The sequence below is a fragment of the Ranitomeya imitator genome, chromosome 5, assembly GCF_032444005.1.
Source record: "Ranitomeya imitator isolate aRanImi1 chromosome 5, aRanImi1.pri, whole genome shotgun sequence".
NCBI classification, from domain to species: Eukaryota; Metazoa; Chordata; class Amphibia; order Anura; family Dendrobatidae; genus Ranitomeya; species Ranitomeya imitator.
In genome coordinates, this window is record NC_091286.1 from 450,814,935 (window position 1) to 450,836,735 (window position 21,801).

At 45.5% G+C, this 21,801-nt stretch overlaps 1 protein-coding gene across 2 annotated transcripts in view; it reads left to right on the top strand.

Moving 5' to 3' along the window:
* The first annotated feature begins 2,779 nt into the window (after nucleotides 1–2,779).
* KNG1 (kininogen 1) overlaps nucleotides 2,780–21,801 on the top strand; it is a 196,996-nt gene continuing 177,974 nt past the window's right edge. For both annotated transcript variants that reach the window (XM_069727230.1, XM_069727233.1), the window contains exon 1: nucleotides 2,780–3,106. In XM_069727230.1, the coding sequence (XP_069583331.1) occupies nucleotides 2,921–3,106 (186 nt within the window). In that variant the 5' untranslated portion in view covers nucleotides 2,780–2,920. The remainder of the gene's footprint in view (nucleotides 3,107–21,801) is intronic.

Sequence of the window (21,801 nt, forward strand, 5' to 3'; positions counted from 1 at the left end):
TGGATTCCTGGGCTTGTCATCCTGCAGCCGTAGTCGGAGGGGGCGGTCATCACTTTTGGCGCCGCTTTCATGGTCTCCTCCCATGGCATGCCTTCCTTCTTCTCCAGCGCTCCTCGTGGTGCTGTAATGGCAGCAATTTTGTCGGGAATTTTTGGCGGTAAATGGCAATACACAGTTCTTTCAGCAGAAACAGTTCAAATACAATTCTGGCACAGTTCTAAGGCACACATGAACCGATTCTTCAGGCTTAAGTGGATCCTGTTCATGACGCCAAGATTTGGATCGCCCCCACGTAAGGGCAATGGGGTACTCGGTACCGGGTCCTTCAGTTCCCTCGGCAGGGATGTCACGGTGGCCCGACCCGGACCGTGGCCCTATGAGGGGTGCCCAATAAAAGGGTAGAGTTTGTAGATAACAGTAGTGTTCGTGACGCCACCTGTGGTATTCGGTCAGGGTGACCGACGCTGCTTAGGGGTCCGCTGGGGTGATGGAATGGCAGCTAGATGGTATACCTTCCCACAGGGGAAGTATATCCCAAGGGCTTCCCAGAAGTGTAGATGGTGATGGTGGATGATGTAAGGCACTGCAAATAACGAGGACACAATGGGTGCAGTCTCTTTACCTTTACTGAAGGCTTCAGCATCCACAGTCCAGAGTGCCGGATGACAGGGTAGCAGGGTCCTGCCGGTCTGATAGCAATTCCAGAGTTCCCTTATCCAGGTGGAAATCAGTAGCCTTCCCCTTGCGCACAGTAACATAGTAGGTCCCTACTTGCATTAACTACTATAAGGTCCTCACTCTTGTTACTTCTCTCTCTTTGTCCCTCAGATGGATAGGACATGACCTGTATGACGGTGGTGGCCTGAGGCTTTTTTATAGGGACCCTAGAGACGCCACTCCTCCGCGTTGCCACCTTGTCTGCTTAGGTGTTTAGGTCGGACAGCCAACTTGTAATCGACTGCCCTGCCGGTCTCTGAAGTAAAGTGTAGAGTCTATTACTCCCTCAGTGTTCTGGCCACCGGATCTGCACTCAGAGGGAGGCAGCCTGCTTCTAGCTGGTCCCCCGCTGTTGTTTCACTCCTGTTGCTATGACTTCTGTGCTCATTCACTACGGCACACTTCCTTTCATGTCATTTCTTAGGAGGCTGCCGCATGGGTTGCAGGCGCAGCTGTGTCCCTCTTTCCTTCCTCCTCAGACTACAGTCTGGATCTGACCAGGGATCACCCCAGCCAGCTCGACCTGGAGACATTTCCTTGTTGGTCCCCAGCCAGGAGCTCTGCTCTCCTCTCCTTACTCCTTTCTCTTACTACTTAACTTCCTAACCAACCCCCAGTTTTACCCAAATGTGAGGAGTGGCCTAATAGATAGGACCTTTTGCTCCCCCTGGTGGCCGGCATGTGAAGTGTGTGTGTGGCTGTGATACCTGGCAGGGTGAACTCCTTTGGTGCCATCAGACGTAACATCGCTCCCCCTGGTGGAAGAACGACATTACTGCAACGACCAGGACTCTGGGGCGCTGCATTTGTTTCACAGGCGGGCTACTCTGCTGACGTGCAGACACTGCTCCTAGGCCCAAAACTATTAACTGGGTTAGATGCAGTAAAAATTGAGATACGCAGGCGGTGTAGCTAGCATCACAGGCGGGCTACTCAGATGACTATCAGACAATGCTACTAGCCCAAAAGGATTGGCTGAGCTAGATTACACCAAATGCTGTGACAAACACTTGCACAGCACTGGCACAGACCTGCCTGGCAAACAGTGCTATGAACTGCTGTAACCTACCCTGAAAAGGGCTGATATTACAACTAGTCCCGACTCCTCCCGACTCCCTAAACCTATATCTCTGAAAATTCGCTCCAAAAAAACTCTTAGACTGTATAGCGCCCACAGCAGCTGCGGTGCCATCTAACACTAAACTGCAGCAGTGAGGAAATGGTGGCGATGGGGGAAATGGCTGGTTCTTATAGGGCAAGGACATGTGACACACAGCCAATGACACATGCCCTTGCTTGTGTGCATCACATGCACATTGCTGTGTGTGTGTGCACTGCTGATAGGCTGAGAGACTGCACTGCCCCACTGTAAATGCGGGAAAAATAAAAAAATGGAGATCGGCGTTATTTCAGCACAGATCTATCCTCCGCCCACTATACACTGAAACAGTTTTAATGTGCAAATCAAGTTAGGCTTTTGGTGAACGAACAGTTATCGAACAGATACTCGTACAGCCGAATTTTAAGCAAATTGTTCAAGTTCGTCGAATGACTCGAATACCGCCCAAAACAGCTTGTGTTTGAAATTGGCGAACAGTTCGACTCGGACACCGCCCATCTCTAGTCATCATACTGTGTGTGTGGAAAGCACTTTGGAGAAACTCATCATGGGGGGTATCATACTTTGTTTGGGGGCACTTTTGTTTGCATCATACTTGCTCTTCTGTGACCCTGCCTTTCTTTGGGGAGGAGGGTGGCCCAATTAGGACTTTTGCTATGGGGCCCCACTCTTTCTATGTACGCCATTGAACTGACCCCCCCACTGAGCATGAATATATCACCTATCCTTAAAATAGGTGATAATTTTCATTATTGTAAATAAACAACCCTTTAATTTGGCATATGGAAAGGCAAAAGCATTTTTGTTTCAACTTTTTATTACATCCAGATACAACATGTGAACAAATTCAAACCTTCGAGTTACACAGACACCAAGGACAGGTCTTTTGGTGCAAAGGTTGAAAACTATTTACAAAGTGTAAGTTGGGCAATATTTATAATCAAAGGTTAGTGCACTTTTCTCTGGAGAGGCAGATTTTTTTGTAGGTTATTTTTCAGTTCTGCACTATTACCTGGACTTCACATTAACACAATCTTTTCATTATTACCTACTAATTACAAGTCAGAGGAATCAGTGGAAATAATGTGGTTCCTGCCCAGTCTAGTACTTTTATTTCATTGTCATCTCAGTTCTGCCACCTTTATTGATGCAGACTGTAATGACCAGAATGTTTTCAGTGCAGTAGATGCGGCTCTGAGATATTTCAATGATGCAAAAGAATATGGGAATCAGTTGATTTTATACAGAACTACAGATGCCAAAATAAAGGTTGGTGAACATAAACTAAGCTAACATTTCTGTTTTAATAACAAATGTTGATGTTTTAGCGTTAGAGCATTCACTAGCTTTATTGATGTTAATCAATATTTGCAGTGATAAAGAAGCGTTATAAATGAATGTTTGTTATTGTATCATTACTGACTGTTAGAAGTCATGTCTGATAATTATTATTTTGATTATTATTATTACTACTACGATCTGCTATAAGGATGTTCATGGCTTTTGTTATACTGTAATATTCATCCATCTTGTAGCTGTTGTCTTATAATATGAGTAATATTTCCATGAAATTAATTCTTATACCATACAAAGTAATTACTATATTTTTCACCTTTGCTGCGGCAATTTAGAAGTTCAGGTTTGTGTTTCCCTAGTTAACCTCCTCACTACTTTTGATGTACATGTACGTCAAAGTTAGTGTCCCTGCCTTTGATGTGGCTTTCACGCCGAGCCCTCTTATTTCCATGCACTTGATGGCTGTTTTAATCAGCCATCAAGTGCCTTTAAAACCATCACTCCAAAGCCTGTTTTCACCTTTGTAAAAAAAAAAACGGAAATTTGGCAAAAAGTTAGAAAATTTCACAATTTTCAAAATGTAAGTTTCATGCCCTTAACCCCTTAGTGACAGAGCCAATTTGGTACTTAATGACCAGGCCAATTTTTGCAATTCTGACCACTGTCACTTTATAAGGTTATAACTCTGGAACGCTTCAACGGATCCCGCTGATTCTGAGATTGTTTTTTCGTGACATATTGTACTTCATGTTAGTGGTAACGTTTCTTCGATATTACTTGCGATTATTTATGAAAAAAGCGGAAATATGGCGAAAATTTTTAAAATTTTGCAATTTTCAAACTTTGTATTTTTATGCCCTTAAATCAGAGAGATATGTCACGAAAAATAGTTAATAAATAACATTTCCCACATGTCTACTTTACATCAGCACAATTTTGGAAACAAAATTTTTTTTTGTTAGGGAGTTATAAGGGTTAAAAGTTGACCAGCAATTTCTCATTTTTACAACACCATTTTTTTTAGGGACCACATCACATTTGAAGTCATTTTGAGGGGTCTATATGATAGAAAATACCCAAGTGTGACACCATTCTAAAAACTACACCCCTCAAGGTTCTCAAAACCACATTCAAGAAGTTTATTAACCCTTTACGTGCTTCACAGGAACTGAAACAATGTGGAAGGAAAAAATGAACATTTAACTTTTTTTGCAAACATCTTAATTCAGAACCATTTTTTTTATTTTCACAAGTGTAAAAACAGAAATGTAACCATAAATTTTGTTTTGCAATTTCTCCTGAATACGCCAATACCCCATATGTGGGGGTAAACCACTGTTTGGGCTCACCGCAGAGCTTGGAGGAGAAGGAGCGCCGTTTGACTTTTTCAATGCAGAATTGGCTGGAATTGATATCGGACGCCATGTCACGTTTAGAGAGCCCCTGATGTGCCTAAACAGTGGAAACTCCCCACAAGTGACACCATTTTGGAAACTAGACCCCTTAAGGAACTTATCTAGATGTGTGGTGAGCACTTTGAACCCCCAAGTGCTTCACAGAAGTTTATAACGTAGAGCCGTGAAAATAAAAAATCGCTTTTGTTTACACAAAAATGATATTTTCGCCCACAAATTCTTATTTTCACAAGGGTAACAGGAGAAATTAGACCACAAAAGTTGTTGTGCGATTTCTCCTGAATACGTCGATACCCCATATGTGAGGGTAAACCAATGTTTGGGTGCACCGCAGAGCTAGGAAGTGAAGGAGCGCCGTTTTACTTTTTCAATGTAGAATTGGCTGGAATTGAGATTGGACGCCATGTCGTGTTTGGAGAGCCCCTGATGTGCCTAAACAGTGGAAACCCCCCACAAGTGACCCCATTTTGGAAACTAGACCCCTCAAGGAACATATCTAGATGTGTGGTGAGCACTTTGAACCCCCATGTGCTTCACAGAAGTTTATAATGTAGAGCCGTGAAAAAAAAAATATTTTTTTTTCCACAAAAAAGATTTTTTAGCCCCCACGTTTTTATTTTCACAAGGGTAACAAGAGAAATTGGACCCCAAAAGTTGTTGTCCAATTTGTCCTGAGTATGCTGGTACCCCATATGTGGGGGTAAACCACTGTTTGGGCGCACGGCAGAGCTCGGAAGGAAGGAGCGCCGTTTTGGAATGCAGACTTTGATAGAATGGTCTGCGGGTATTATCTTGCGTTTGCAGAGCCCCTGATGTACCTAACCAGTAGAAACCCTCCACAAGTGACCCCATTTTGGAAACTAGACCCCCCAAGGAACTTATGTAGATGTGTGGTGAGAACTTTGAATGCCCAAGTGCTTCACAGAAGTTTAGAATGCAGAGTCGTGAAAATAAAAAATATTTTTTTTCCACAAAAAAGATATTGTAGCCCCCAAGTTTTTATTTTCACAAGGGTAACAGGAGAAATTGGACTGCAATAGTTGTTGTCCAATTTATCCCGAGTACGCTGATGTGCCATATGTGGGGGTAAACCACTGTTTGGGCGCACGGCAGAGCTCGGAAGGGAAGGAGCGCCTTTTTGGAATGCAGACTTTGATAGAATGGTCTGTGGGCATTATGTTGCGATTGCAGAGCCCCTGATGTACCTAAACTGTAGTAACCCCTGTTATGAAAGGTAATTCAGTACCACAATGGACATAGAGGTCAGAGCACATACAGTGACCTGACAATAACCCAAAAACATAGAACGAGCTCTGAGACGTGGGAACTCTGCTGACTGCAATCCCTAATCCTCTCCAACCACACTAGAGGCAGCCGTGGATTGCGCCTAACGCTCCCTATGCAACTCGGCACAGCCTGAGAAACTAGCTAGCCTGAAGATAGAAAATAAGCCTACCTTGCCTCAGAGAAATACCCCAAAGGAAAAGGCAGCCCCCACATATAATGACTGTGAGTTAAGATGAAAAGACAAACGTAGAGATGAAATAGATTTAGCAAAGTGAGGCCCGACTTTCTGAACAGAGCGAGGATAGAAAAGGTAACTTTGCGGTCAACACAAAACCCTACAAAAACCACGCAAAGGGGGCAAAAAGACCCTCCGTACCGAACTAACGGCACGGAGGTACACCCTCTGTGTCCCAGAGCTACCAGCAAGCAGAAAAACACAAATAGACAAGCTGGACAGAAAAATACAGCAAACAAAATAGCAAAGCAAAACTTAGCTATGCAGAGCAGCAGGCCACAGGAACGATCCAGGAGGAAACAGGTCCAATACTAGAACATTGACTGGAGGCCAGGATCAAAGCACTAGGTGGAGTTAAATAGAGCAGCACCTAACGACTTCACCACATCACCTGAGGAAGGAAACTCAGAAGCCGCAGTACCACTTTCCTCCACCAATGGAAGCTCACAGAGAGAATCAGCCGAAGTACCACTTGTGACCACAGGAGGGAGCTCTGCCACAGAATTCACAACAGTACCCCCCCCCCTTGAGGAGGGGTCACCGAACCCTCACCAGAGCCCCCAGGACGACCAGGATGAGCCATATGAAAGGCACGAACAAGATCAGGAGCATGGACATCAGAGGCAAAGACCCAGGAATTATCTTCCTGAGCATAACCCTTCCGCTTAACCAGATACTGGAGTTTCCGTCTTGAAACACAAGAATCCAAAATCTTCTCCACAATATACTCCAACTCCCCCTCCACCAAAACCGGGGCAGGAGGATCAACAGATGGAACCATAGGTGCCACGTATCTCCGCAACAATGACCTATGGAATACGTTATGTATGGAAAAGGAATCTGGAAGGGTCAGACGAAAAGACACAGGATTAAGAACCTCAGAAATCCTATACGGACCAATGAAACGAGGTTTAAACTTAGGAGAGGAAACCTTCATAGGAATATGACGAGAAGATAACCAAAGCAAATCCCCAACACGTAGTCGGGAACCCACACAGCGTCTGCGATTAGCGAAACGTTGAGCCTTCTCCTGGGACAAGGTCAAATTGTCCACTACATGAGTCCAAATCTGCTGCAACCTGTCCACCACAGTATCCACACCAGGACAGTCCGAAGACTCAACCTGCCCTGAAGAGAAACGAGGATGGGACCCAGAGTTGCAGAAAAACGGCGAAACCAAGGTAGCCGAGCTGGCCCGATTATTAAGGGCGAACTCAGCCAAAGGCAAAAAGGACACCCAGTCATCCTGATCAGCAGAAACAAAGCATCTCAGATATGTTTCCAAGGTCTGATTGGTTCGTTCGGTCTGGCCATTAGTCTGAGGATGGAAAGCCGAGGAAAAAGACAAGTCAATGCCAATCCTACCACAAAAGGCTCGCCAAAACCTCGAAACAAACTGGGAACCTCTGTCAGAAACGATATTCTCTGGAATGCCATGTAAACGAACCACATGCTGGAAGAACAATGGCACCAAATCAGAGGAGGAAGGCAATTTAGACAAGGGTACCAAATGGACCATCTTAGAGAAGCGATCACAGACCACCCAAATGACTGACATCTTTTGAGAGACGGGGAGATCCTAAATAAAATCCATAGAGATATGTGTCCAAGGCCTCTTCGGGACCGGCAAGGGCAAAAGCAACCCACTGGCACGAGAACAGCAGGGCTTTGCCCGAGCACAAATCCCACAGGACTGCACAAAGGTACACACATCCCGCGACAGAGATGGCCACCAAAAGGATCTAGCCACTAACTCTCTGGTACCAAAGATTCCAGGATGACCAGCCAACACCGAACAATGAACCTCAGAGATAACTTTATTCGTCCACCTATCAGGGACAAACAGTTTCTCCGCTGGGCAACGATCAGGTTTATTAGCCTGAAATTTTTGCAGCACCCGCCGCAAATCAGGGGAGATGGCAGACACAATTACTCCCTCTTTGAGGATACCCGCCGACTCAGACAAACCCGGCGAGTCGGGCACAAAACTCCTAGACAGAGCATCCGCCTTCACATTTTTAGAGCCCGGAAGGTACGAAATCACAAAGTCAAAATGGGCAAAAAACAGCGACCAACGAGCCTGTCTAGGATTCAAGCGCTTGGCAGACTCGAGATAAGTCAAGTTCTTATGATCAGTCAAGACCACCACGCGATGCTTAGCTCCTTCGAACCAATGACGCCACTCCTCGAATGCCCACTTCATGGCCAGCAGCTCTCGATTGCCCACATCATAATTTCGCTCAGCAGGCGAAAACTTCCTGGAAAAGAAGGCGCATGGTTTCATCACCGAGCAATCAGAACTTCTCTGCGACAAAACAGCCCCTGCTCCTATCTCAGAAGCATCAACCTCGACCTGGAACGGAAGCGAAACATCTGGTTGACACAACACAGGGGCAGAAGAAAAACGACGCTTCAACTCTTGAAAAGCTTCCACAGCAGCAGAAGACCAATTGACCACATCAGCACCCTTCTTGGTCAAATCGGTCAATGGTTTAGCAATACTAGAAAAATTGCAGATGAAGCGACGATGAAAATTAGCAAAGCCCAAGAACTTTTGCAGACTTTTCAGAGATGTCGGCTGAGTCCAATCATGGATGGCCTGGACCTTAACAGGGTCCATCTCGATAGTAGAAGGGGAAAAGATGAACCCCAAAAATGAAACCTTCTGAACACCAAAGAGACACTTTGATCCCTTCACAAACAAAGAATTAGCACGCAGGACCTGAAACACCGTTCTGACCTGCTTTACATGAGACTCCCAATCATCCGAGAAGATCAAAATGTCATCCAAGTACACAATCAGGAATTTATCCAGGTACTCTCGGAAGATGTCATGCATAAAGGACTGAAACACTGATGGAGCATTGGCAAGTCCGAATGGCATTACTAGATACTCAAAATGGCCCTCGGGCGTATTAAATGCAGTTTTCCATTCATCGCCTCGCTTAATACGCACAAGATTATACGCACCACGAAGATCTATCTTGGTGAACCAACTAGCCCCCTTAATCCGAGCAAACAAATCAGATAACAACGGCAAGGGGTACTGAAATTTAACCGTGATCTTATTTAGAAGGCGGTAATCTATACAAGGTCTCACTGAACCATCCTTCTTGGCTACAAAAAAGAACCCTGCTCCTAATGGCGACGATGACAGGCGAATATGCCCTTTCTCCAAGGACTCCTTCACATAACTCCGCATAGCGGCGTGCTCAGGTACAGATAAATTAAACAGTCGACCTTTTGGGAATTTACTACCAGGAATCAAATCGATAGCACAATCACAATCCCTATGCGGAGGTAGGGTATCGGACTTGGGCTCATCAAATACATCCCGGTAATCAGACAAGAACTCTGGAACCTCAGAAGGGGTGGATGACGAAATAGTCAGAAATGGGACATCACCATGTACCCATTGACAACCCCAGCTGGACACAGACATGGATTTCCAATCTAATACTGGATTATGGACTTGCAGCCATGGCAACCCCAACACGACCACATCATGCAGATTATGCAACACCAGAAAGCGAATAACCTCCTGATGTGCAGGAGCCATACACATGGTCAGCTGGGTCCAGTACTGAGGCTTATTCTTGGCCAAAGGCGTAGCATCAATTCCTCTTAATGGAATAGGACACTGCAAGGGCTCCAAGAAAAACCCACAACGCCTAGCATACTCCAAGTCCATCAAATTCAGGGCAGCGCCTGAATCCACAAATGCCATGACAGAATACGATGACAAAGAGCAGATCAAGGTAACGGACAAAAGAAATTTTGACTGTACTGTACCAATGGTGGAAGACCTAGCGAACCGCTTAGTGCGCTTAGGACAATCAGAGATAGCATGAGTGGAATCACCACAGTAGAAACACAGCCCATTCAGACGTCTGTGTTCTTGCCGTTCAACTCTGGTCAAAGTCCTATCGCACTGCATAGGCTCAGGTCTAAGCTCAGGCAATACCGCCAAATGGTGCACAGATTTACGCTCCCGCAAGCGTCGACCGATCTGAATGGCCAAAGACATAGACTCATTCAGACCAGCAGGCATAGGAAATCCCACCATGACATCCTTAAGGGCTTCAGAGAGACCTTTTCTGAAAATAGCTGCGAGCGCACCTTCATTCCATTGAGTGAGTACGGACCACTTTCTAAATTTCTGACAATATACCTCTATCTCATCCTGACCCTGACACAGAGCCAGCAAATTTTTCTCTGCCTGATCCACTGAATTAGGTTCATCGTACAGCAATCCGAGCGCCAGGAAAAACGCATCGATATTACTTAATGCAGGATCTCCTGACGCAAGAGAAAATGCCCAGTCCTGAGGGTCGCCACGTAAAAAAGAAATAATGATCCTAACTTGTTGAACTGGGTCACCAGAGGAGCAAGGTTTCAAAGCCAGAAATAGTTTGCAATTATTTTTGAAACTCAGAAATTTAGTTCTATCTCCAAAAAACAAATCAGGAATAGGAATTCTCGGTTCTAACATAGAATTCTGAACCACAAAGTCTTGAATATTTTGTACTCTTGCCGTGAGCTGATCCACACATGAAGACAGACCTTTAATGTCCATCGCTACACCTGTGTCCTGAACCACCCAAATGTCTAGGGGAAAAAAAAGGCAAAACACAGTGCAGAGAAAAAAAAATGGTCTCAGAACTTCTTTTTTCCCTCTATTGAGAATCATTAGTACTTTTGGCCTCCAGTACTGTTATGAAAGGTAATTCCGTACCACAATGGACATAGAGGTCAGAGCACATACAGTGACCTGACAATAACCCAAAAACATAGAACGAGCTCTGAGACGTGGGAACTCTGCTGACCGCAATCCCTAATCCTCTCCAACCACACTAGAGGCAGCCGTGGTTTGCGCCTAACGCTCCCTATGCAACTCGGCACAGCCTGAGAAACTAGCTAGCCTGAAGATAGAAAATAAGCCTACCTTGCCTCAGAGAAATACCCCAAAGGAAAAGGCAGCCCCCACATATAATGACTGTGAGTTAAGATGAAAAGACAAACGTAGAGATGAAATAGATTTAGCAAAGTGAGGCCCGACTTTCTGAACAGAGCGAGGATAGAAAAGGTAACTTTGCGGTCAACACAAAACCCTACAAAAACCACGCAAAGGGGGCAAAAAGACCCTCCGTACCGAACTAACGGCACGGAGGTACACCCTCTGCGTCCCAGAGCTACCAGCAAGCAGAAAAACACAAATAGACAAGCTGGACAGAAAAATGCAGCAAACAAAATAGCAAAGCAAAACTTAGCTATGCAGAGCAGCAGGCCACAGGAACGATCCAGGAGGAAACAGGTCCAATACTAGAACATTGACTGGAGGCCAGGATCAAAGCACTAGGTGGAGTTAAATAGAGCAGCACCTAACGACTTCACCACATCACCTGAGGAAGGAAACTCAGAAGCCGCAGTACCACTTTCCTCCACCAACGGAAGCTCACAGAGAGAATCAGCCGAAGTACCACTTGTGACCACAGGAGGGAGCTCTGCCACAGAATTCACAACAAACCCCCCACAAGTGACCCCATTTTGGAAACTAGACCCCCCAAGGAACTTATCTAGATGTGTGGTGAGAACTTTGAATGCCCAAGTGCTTCACAGAAGTTTAGAATGCAGAGTCGTGAAAATAAAAAATATTTTTTTTTTCACAAAAAAGATATTGTAGCCCCCAAGTTTTTATTTTCACAAGGGTAACAGGAGAAATTGGACCACTAAAGTTGTTGTCCAATTTATCCTGAGTATGCTGATGCCCCATATGTGGGGGTAAACCACTGTTTGGGCGCACGGCAGAGCTCGGAAGGGAAGGAGCGCCATTTTGGAATGCAGACTTAGATAGAATGGTCTGTGGGCGTTATGTTGCGTTTGCAGAGCCCCTGATGTACCTAAACAGTAGTAACCCCCCACAAGTGACCCCGTTTTGGAAACTAGATCCCCCAAGGAACTTATATAGATGTGTGGTGAGAACTTTGAATGCCCAAGTGCTTCACAGAAGTTTATAATGCAGAGTCATAAAAAAAATATATATATATATTTTTCCACAAAAAAGATTTTGTAGCCCCCAAGTTTTTATTTTCACAAGGGTAACAAGAGTAATTGGACCCCAGAAGTTGTTGTCCAATTTATCCCGAGTACGCTGATGCCCCATATGTGGGGGTAACCCACTGTTTGGGCGCACGGCAGAGCTCAGAAGGGAGGGAGCACCATTTGACTTTTTGAGCGCAAAATTGGCTGTCGTGTTTGGAGACCCCCTGATGTACCTAAACAGTGGAAACCCCCCAATTCTAGCTCCAACCCTAACCCCAACACACCCCTAACCCTAATCCCAACCTGATCCATAATCCTAATCACTAACCCTAACCATAATCACAACCCTTACCCCAAAACAACCCTAATGTCAACCCTAACCATAACCCTAATCAAAACCCTAAATCCAACACACCCCTAATCCTAATCTCAACCCTAACCTCAAACCTAACCCTAATCCCAATACACCCCTAATCACAACCCTAACCTTAACCCTAATCCCAAACCTAACCCTAATCCCAAGCGTAACCCTAATGCCAACCCTAACCCTAATACCAACCCTAATCCAAACCCTAACCCTAATCCCAACTCTAACCCTAACTTTAGCCCCAACCCTAGCCCTAACTTTAGCCCCAACCATAACCCTAGCCCTAAGGCTACTTTCACACTTGCATCGTTTGGCATTCCATCGCAATCCGTCGTTTTGGACAAGAAACGGATCCTGCAAATGTGCCCGCAGGATGCGTTTTTTGCCCATAGACTTACATTGCCGACGGATCGTGACGGATGGCCACACGTTGCGTCCGTCGTGCACTGGATCAGTTGTGTTTTGGCGGACCGTCGGCACAAAAAAACGTTCAATGAAACGTTTTTTTGTACGTCGCATCCGCCATTTCTGACCGCGCATGCGTGGCCGTAACTCCGCCCCCTCCTCCCCAGGACATAGATTGGGCAGCGGATGCGTTGAAAAACTACAGCTGCTGCCCACGTTGTGCACAATTTTCACAATGTGCGTCGGTATGTCGGGCCGACGCATTGCGACGGCCCCGTACCGACGTAAGTGTGAAAAAAGCCTAACCCTAAATTTAGCCCCAACCCTAACCCTAAATTTAGCCCCAACCCTAAATTTAGCCCCAACCCTAGCCCTAACCCTAGCCCTAACCCTAGCCCTAACCCTAGCCCTAACCCTACCCCTATCCCTAACCCTAGCCCTAACCCTACCCCTAACCCTACCCCTAACCCTAACCCTACCCCTAACCCTAACCCTACCCCTAACCCTACCCCTAACCCTACCCCTAACCCTACCCCTAACCCTAGCCCTAACCCAACCCCTAACCCTAACCCTAGCCCTAACCCTACCCCTAACCCTAACCCTACCCCTAACCCTAATTTTAGCCCCAACTGCTGTTCTCCTGCCGGCCGGCAGATGGAGACAGATGGCGGGCGCACTGCGCATGTGCCCGCCATTCTCTTCTGCCGGCAGCCAGGAGGAGCAGCAAGAGGATCCAGGGACACAGGTGAGTATTGTAGGGTCCCCGAATCCCCCTATTTCTCTGTCCTCTGATGTGCGATCACATCAGAGGACAGAGAATTACACTTTACTTTTTTTTTTTTTTGCGGTCACCGGTAAACAGTTAATTACCGGCGATCGCAAAACAGGGGTCGGTAAAACCGACCCCGATCATGCTCTTTGGGGTCTCGGCTACCCCCGGCAGCCGAGACCCCAAAGATTCTCGTGGAGACACGAGGAGCACCGGGGGAGCTAGGTGAGTATTGGGGGGCCACCTGGGACCCCTTTTCTCTGTCCTCCGATGTGCGATCACATCGGAGGACAGAGAAATTAAAAAGAGATCGCGTTTTTTTTTTTTTTGCGATCACCGGTAAACGGTTAATTACCGGCGATCGCAAATGCGGGGTGGGTTAAAAACCCCCCGAATCATGTTCTCTGGGGTCTCGGCTACCCCCGGCAGCCGAGACCCCGGAGAAAATCGGCCTCTGGGGGGGCGCTATTCACTTTTTCCACAGCGCCGTTAATTAACGGCGCTGTGGTTTAAGTACCCTTAGCGGCCGCCGTTAAAAGGCGTATCGGCGGTCGCTAAGGGGTTAAATCAGAGTGTCATGTCACACAAAATAGTTAATAAATAACATTTTCCATATGTCTACTTTGCATCAGCACAATTTTGGAAACATATTTTTTTGTTAGTAAGCCTTTAAGGGTTAAAATTTGATCACCAATTTCTCATTTTTCCAACAAAATTTGCAAAACCATTTTTTTTAGGAAACAACTCACACTTGAAGTGATTTTCAGGGGCCTATATGACAGAAAATACCCAAAAGTGACATCATTCTAAAAACTTCACCCTCAAGGTACTCAAAACTACATTAGATAAGTTTATTAACCTTTCAGGTGTTTCACAGGAATTTTTAGAATCTGGAAGGAAAAAATAAACATTTACTTTTCATTCACAAAAATTTTCTTTGACCTATTTTTTTTTACTTTCACAAAGGTAACAGGAAAAAATGGACCAAACAATTTGTTGTGCAATTTCTCCTGAGTATGCTGATACCCCATATGTGGGGAGAACCACTGCTTGGGCGCACGGCAGGGCTCGGAAGAGAAAGAGCGCCATTTCACTTTTTGAATGTAAAATTTGCAGGCATAATTAGCGCTTGCCATGAAGCGTTTGAAGAGCCCCTGATGTGCCTAAACAGTGGAAACCCCCAACAAGTGACACCATTTTGGAAACTAGACCCCTTAGGGAGCTTATCTAGATGTGTATTGGGCACCTTGAACCCACAGATGCTTCATATAAGTTTATAACGCAGAGCTGTGAAAATAAAAAAAATCACATTTTTCCCAGATAAATCTTTTTTAGCTCCACATTTTGCATTTTCATAAGGGTAACAGGAGAAATTGCGCCATACAATTTGTTGCGCAATTTCTCATGAGTACACTGATATCCAATGTATAGAGGAAAATAACTGTTTGGGGCACAGCAGGGCTTGGAAGGGAAGGAGCGTCATTTGACTTTTGGAATACAAAATCTTCTGGAATAATTAGCGGACGCCATATTGTGTTTGAAGAGCCCCTGATGTGCCTAAACAGTGGAAACCCCCAACAAGTGACACCATTTTGGAAACTAGACACCTTAGGGAATGTATCTAGATGTGCATTGAGCACCTTGAACCCACAGGTGCTTCACAGAACTTTATAAGGCCGGTTTCACACGTCAGTGGCTCCGGTACGTGAGGTGACAGTTTCCTCACGTACCGGAGCCACTGACACACGTAGACACATAAAAATCAAAGCATCTGTTCAGATGTCATTGATTTTTTGCGGACCGTGTCTCCGTGTGCCAAACACGGAGACATGTCAGTGTTCGTGGGAGCGCACGTATTACACGGACCCATTAAAGTCAATGGGTCCATGTAAAGCACGTACCGCACACGGACGTTGTCCGTGTGCAGTCCGTGTGCCGTGCAGGAGACAGAGCTACATTAAGCGCTGTCCCCCCACTGGTGCTGAAGCCGCGATTCATATCTTCCCTGCAGCAGTGTTTGCTGTAGAGAAGATATGAATAAGTGTGTTTAAAATAAAGATCTATGTGCCCCCCGCCCTCCCACCCCCTGTGCGCTCCCCGCTGTTTTGAAAATACTCACCCGGCTCATTCCCTCGCCGGCGCTGCTTCCTCTCCTGGCCGCATCTTCTCCTGTATGCGGTCACGTGGGGCCGCCGATTACAATCGTGAATATGCGGGTGGAGCCACATGTTCATTACTGTAAATGAGCGGCCCCACGTGACCGCTCATACAGTACAAGGTGCGGCCAGGACAGGGCGCTGCGAGGGATCCGGAAGCTAGGTGAGTATTTTAATCACAGCGGTGGGGGCGCACAGGGGGTGGGAGGGGGTTGGGGACCTGGATATTGATTTTACACACTAATATTCATATCTTCTCTACAGCAAACGCTGCTGCAGGGAAGATATGAACGGGGCTTCAGCACGATGCCGGGGACAGCGCTAAACTTTAGCGCTGTCTCCGGCACGGTGCGTGTGGTACACAGTGGGCACACGGGCGGCACACGTGTGCCACACTGATGTGCCACAGAAACGTACCGGCACGCGGACATGGATAAACATCTGGAAGTGTGAGACTGCCCTAACGTAGAGTCGTCAAAATAAAAAAATCTAATTTTTCCCACAAAAATCTTTTTTAGCTACAAATTTTTTATTTTCACAAGGGCAAAAGGAGAAAATGGACACCAAATTTTGTTGGACAATTTCTCCTGAGTTCACCGATACCCCATATGTGGTTAAAAACTACTTTTGAGGTACAATGCAAAGCTCAAAAGAAAAGTAGCATCATATTACAGTGCAGATTTTTCTGCACTTGTTTGAGGGTGCGATATTACATTGGCAGAGCCCCTGAGGTGCCAGAACAGCAGAATCCCCCATAAGGGTACGTTCACATTTGCGTTGTGTGATGTTGCATCGGCGACGCAACGCACAACGCAAACAAAAACGCATGCTAAAGCGCATAGTTTTGCAACGCATGCGTCCTTTTTTGCCGATTTTGGACGCAAAAAGAATGCATCTTGCTGCGTCCTCTGCGCCCTAATGCTTGTGGCAAAAAAAAACGCATGCATCGCAAAACGCATGCAAACGCATGTCCATGCGCCCCCATGTTAAATATAGGGGCGCATGGCGCATGCGTCGCCGCGGCTGCGCCCGACGCAGCCCGGCAGAATGCAAATGTGAACGTAGCCTAAGTGACCCCATTTTACCAATTAAACTCTCAATGAATTCATCTAGGGGTGCAGTGATTATATTGACACCACAGGTGTGTCACTGATTTTGATACCATTGGGCAGTGAAGAAAAGGTTTTTTACATTTTTATCACCAAGATTGTGTGTTAGCCCCAAGTTTTCCATTTTCACACAGAGCAATGGGTATAAATGGCATCAGAATTTGTCCCACAATTTCTTCTGAATGTAGAAATACCCCATACTGTATGTAGCTGTACAGTACTGCTTAGTCATACGGAGTGACTCGGGAGGGACGGACGGCGCGCTACTAGCCTCCTGGAGTGCAGATTATCCTAGACTAGTTTGCGAATTCCATATAGAAAAGCAGAATCCCACCTCAAGTGATCACATTTTGTAAATTATAACCCTTTGTGAATTTATATACAGATGTAGTGACGATTTTGACTCCATGGGTGTTTTCCAGAAACAAGCAGCAGTGGATGTTGCTGAGTAAAAATTGCAAACTGCCGTTGTAGTGACCAGTACGCTGTAGTAAGCAGTACATTGCAGTCAACAGTACATTATGCCCAGCTCATGCTTCTGGAGACACGCACCTGTAAATTAGGCGGGCTCTCATCACTACAGAAATGCCAAACAAGTGGACACTGAATGTGGTTTAGGCCGGTTTCACACGTCAGTGGCTCCGGTACGTGAGATGGCAGTTTCCTCACGTACCGGAGACACTGACTCACGTAGACACATTAAAATCAATGTGTCTCTGCACATGTCAGCGTGTTTTCACGGACCGTGTGTCCGTTTGAAAAACACGGAGACATGTCAGTGTTCGTGGGAGCGCACGTATTACACGGACCCATTAAAGTCAATGGGTCCGTGTAAAACACGTACCGCACATGGATGCTGTCCGTGTGCAGTCCGTGTGCCGTGCAGGAGACAGCGCTACAGTAAGCGCTGTCCCACCAGCATGGAGCTGAAGCCGCCATTCATTTCTTCTCTCCAGCAGCGTTCACTAGAGAGAAGATATGAAAAATCTTTTTTTTTTTTTGGTGTTTAGGGGTGGAGCCGCATATTTATCACTGTAATGGGCGGCACCACGTGACCGCTCATACAGGAGAAGCTGCGGCAAGGAGAGGAAGCAGCGAGGGAGCCGGGTAAGTATTTTATTAACAGCGGGGGGACGCACAGGGGGTGGGACAGGGATCTTTTTTTTTAAACACCAAAAAAAAAAAGATTTTTCATATCTTCTCTCCAGCGAACGCTGCTGGAGAGAAGAAATGAATGACGGCTTCAGCACCAGATGCAGGGGACAGCGCTTAACTGTAGCGCTGTCTCCTGCACGGTGCATGTGGTACCCAGTCGGCACACGGGCGGCTGTTGTGAATTCTGCTCTTGGGCTCCCTCCAGTGGTTGTTGATGGTAATGCAGTTATTCCTGAGCAGCAGTCTTGGACAGGTGTTTCTGCTAATTGCAATTCGGACTGGGGTATTTAGCTTTGCAGGACTCATTAGTCCTTGCCAGTAGTCAATGTTCCTTTGGAAGTGTTGGTCCTCTGCCTGGCCTCTCCTGCTTGCTGCCAATTCAGCAAAGATAAGTGTTTGCTTCTTTTTTTTAGACACACTGCTGTGTGTTTATTTTCTGTGCTGATCTTGTTTCTATTTTGTTCCTGCTAGACTGTGCCTGATGTTTTTCTCAGTCTAGTTGGATTCGCTGGAGTCGCAGATATACTCTCCACATCCTTAGTTAGGTGGTGGAGTTTTTGTATTTTTCTGCTGTGGATATTTTGTAGTGTTTTATGCTGACCGCATAGTATCCTGTACTATCCTTTCCTATCTAGGTAGATGTGGCCTCCTTTGCTTATCCCTGTTTTCTGTCTGCGTGTGTCTTTTCCTCTCCTACTCACAGTCATTATTTGTGGGGGGCTACCTATCCTTTGGGGGTCTACTTTGAGGCAAGAGAGTTTTCTTATTTCAATCTTTAGGGATATTTAGTTCTCCGGCTGTGTCGAGGTGTCTAGGTCTGGTTAGGCACACCCCACGGCTACTTCTAGTTGCGGTGATAGGATCAGGGTTGCGGTCAGTAAAGTTACCACTGCTCCAGCGAAGGTCTTTTCATGCTGCTCCAAGGCCACCTGATCATAACAGGCGGCACACGGATGCCGCACGTGTGCCACACTGATGTGCCACGTGAGCACACGGACACAGATAATTCCGGTACAGATTTTTCTGGTACCGGAATTATCTGGACGTGTGGGACAGGCCTTAAGCATATTGGAACTCAGAAGGGAGGGGCATTTGGATTTGGGAGCGGAGAATTTGCTGAATTTCTTTTGGGGAGCGAGGATCCATTAAGCTTTTCCAGAGCCTTTGTGCTACCAGTAACGTGGAAGCCCCCTATATTTCTGTTAATGACAGATCTGAGTGGGGACTTGCTTTTTTTGTGGATTGAGTTGAAGCTTTTATTGGGAACATTTTACATAACATTTGGGATCACAGTTATCTGGCGCTCCATGCTGAGCACTTACTTTGGGGTTTCCATCTAAATCTCTGAGTGACGTGATTCAGAGGAAACCCCTGCGGGATCCATTCACTATAATGATGCATGATTTACTCTGGACTCCGTCTGGCCTCTGTTCAGCAGTGTCCTTTTCAGAAGCACACAAAACTTTCTATTCAGAACTTTGGCAGACAGAATGAACAAAAGACAGCAATTCAGGAATTGCTTTTTGCTTTTTGTTTTTTATACCGTCCTGTGTGTGGTAAAATTGGTAAGATAGCTTTATTCTTTGGCTCAGTACGATTACAGCGACACCTCAGTAATATCTTTTTTATCTTTTGGCGCTTTTACACTATAAAAACTATTTTTATAGAAAAAAATAATTATTTTTCCATCGCTTTATTCTGAGAGCTATAACTTTTATTTTCAGCAGTATCATTTTTATTTACATCTGTCTTTTTAATTGCATTTTATTGCACTTTTTTCAGCGAAAAGTTGATAAAGCATTTCTTTTTTGCCTTTTTTTTACGGTGTTCTCTGAAGAAGTTAACTAGTGGGACAGTTTTATAGAGCGAGTCGTTACGGTGATACCAAATATGTGTACTTTTTTTGTTTTTTTATTTACATAAATAAATGTATTTATTGGAAAAATATTTCTTTTTTTTCTTTATTTAGGGATTTTTTAAAAATTATTATTACACTTTTTAATATTTTTTTTTACATTGTCCCAGGATGGAACATCACTATACTACATCAGATCGTTGATCTGATAGTCTGCACTGCAGAGTATTACATCAGGATCTGATAGGCAGGGAAGGAGGCATGCCAGATCCTGCTTCCAGCAGGCATTCATCCCCAGCCCCATATTGGGGCTGGGGGTCTCCATGGAGACCATCAGGACAACACAATCGCCTGATTCCCTGGGTCTACTGACAGCGGCATCAGAGGGGTTAAATGCCCACGATCAGTGCTAGCACCTATCGTGGGTGTTGCATGCAGGTGTCAGCTCTCACACAGAGCTGACACTCGCACACGATCGCTGCGGCACTCAGCGTGAGGCCGCGCGATTGTGCCACCATACATATACTGCTGTATGTATGTATGTATGTATGTGTACGGCGCATGTCAGGGAGAGTTAACAGACACGGTAAGGCTCTGCTCCACCCACGGCTGTTAACCAGTTAAATCCCACTGTCAATCACTGACAGCAGGATTTAACAGGCACTAACCGGATGTGCATCACAAATCCTGTCCATCAGTGTCCCTGTCACGTGATTGCTGGGTGCCGATGGGCTGTCATGACAGCGGGAGGACTGCAGGAGACACACATGCCTGTCATTATGATACTCCTGTGAATGACAGCTGATGGCTTGCATTCATAGGAGATCATGATTTCTGATATACATAGCACTGGTGAAACACTGCTCTGTGTAGCACAGACAGGTAATCAGATGATTGCAGCTTCAAGTGTCCTAAGGAGACTATAAGGCCGGCGTTACACTCAGCGTAAGACAATACGGTCCGTATATTAAGGCCGTAATACGCTGAAAAGTCCCCAAAATAGTGGTCCGTATCTCCTCCGTAGTCAGGGTGTGTCAGCGTATTTTGCACATGGCATCCTCTGTATGTAATCCGTATGGCATCCGTACTGCGAGATTTTCTCGCAGGCTTGCAAAACCGACATACGGACATACAATGGATCCATGTTCTCAAAAAATCATAAAAACATATATACTGTCTATATATATATATATATATATATATATATATATATATGTCTTTGAGACATATATATATATATATATATATATTTACTTCAGCGCGATATAGCAGAAAGTCGGTAATTCAATTGCCGGCTTTTGCTATCTTCTTCCTAAACCCGACATGATATGAGACATGGTTTACATACAGTAAACCATCTCATATCCCCATTTTTTTTGCATATTCCACACTACTAATGTTAGTAGTGTGTATGTGCAAAATTTGGGCTCTCTAGCTATTAAATTAAATGGTTAAATGGCGGAAAAAATTGGCGTGGGCTCCCGCGCAATTTTCTCCGCCAGAGTAGTAAAGCCAGTGACTGAGGGCAGATATTAATAGCCTGGAGAGGGTCCATGGTTATTGCCCCCCCCCCCCCTGGCTAAAAACATCTGCCCCCAGCCACTACAGAAAAGGCAAATCTTGAAGATGCGCCTATTCTGGCACTTGGCCACTCTCTTCCCATTCTCGTGTAGCGGTGGGATATGGGGTAATGAAGGGTTAATGCCACCTTGCTATTGTAAGGTGACATTAAGCCAGATTAATAATGGAGAGGCGTCAATTATGACACCTATCCATTATTAATCCAATAGCATGAAATGGTTAAAAAAAACACACACACATTATTAAAAATTATTTTAATGAAATAAACACACGTTGTTTTAATATTTTATTG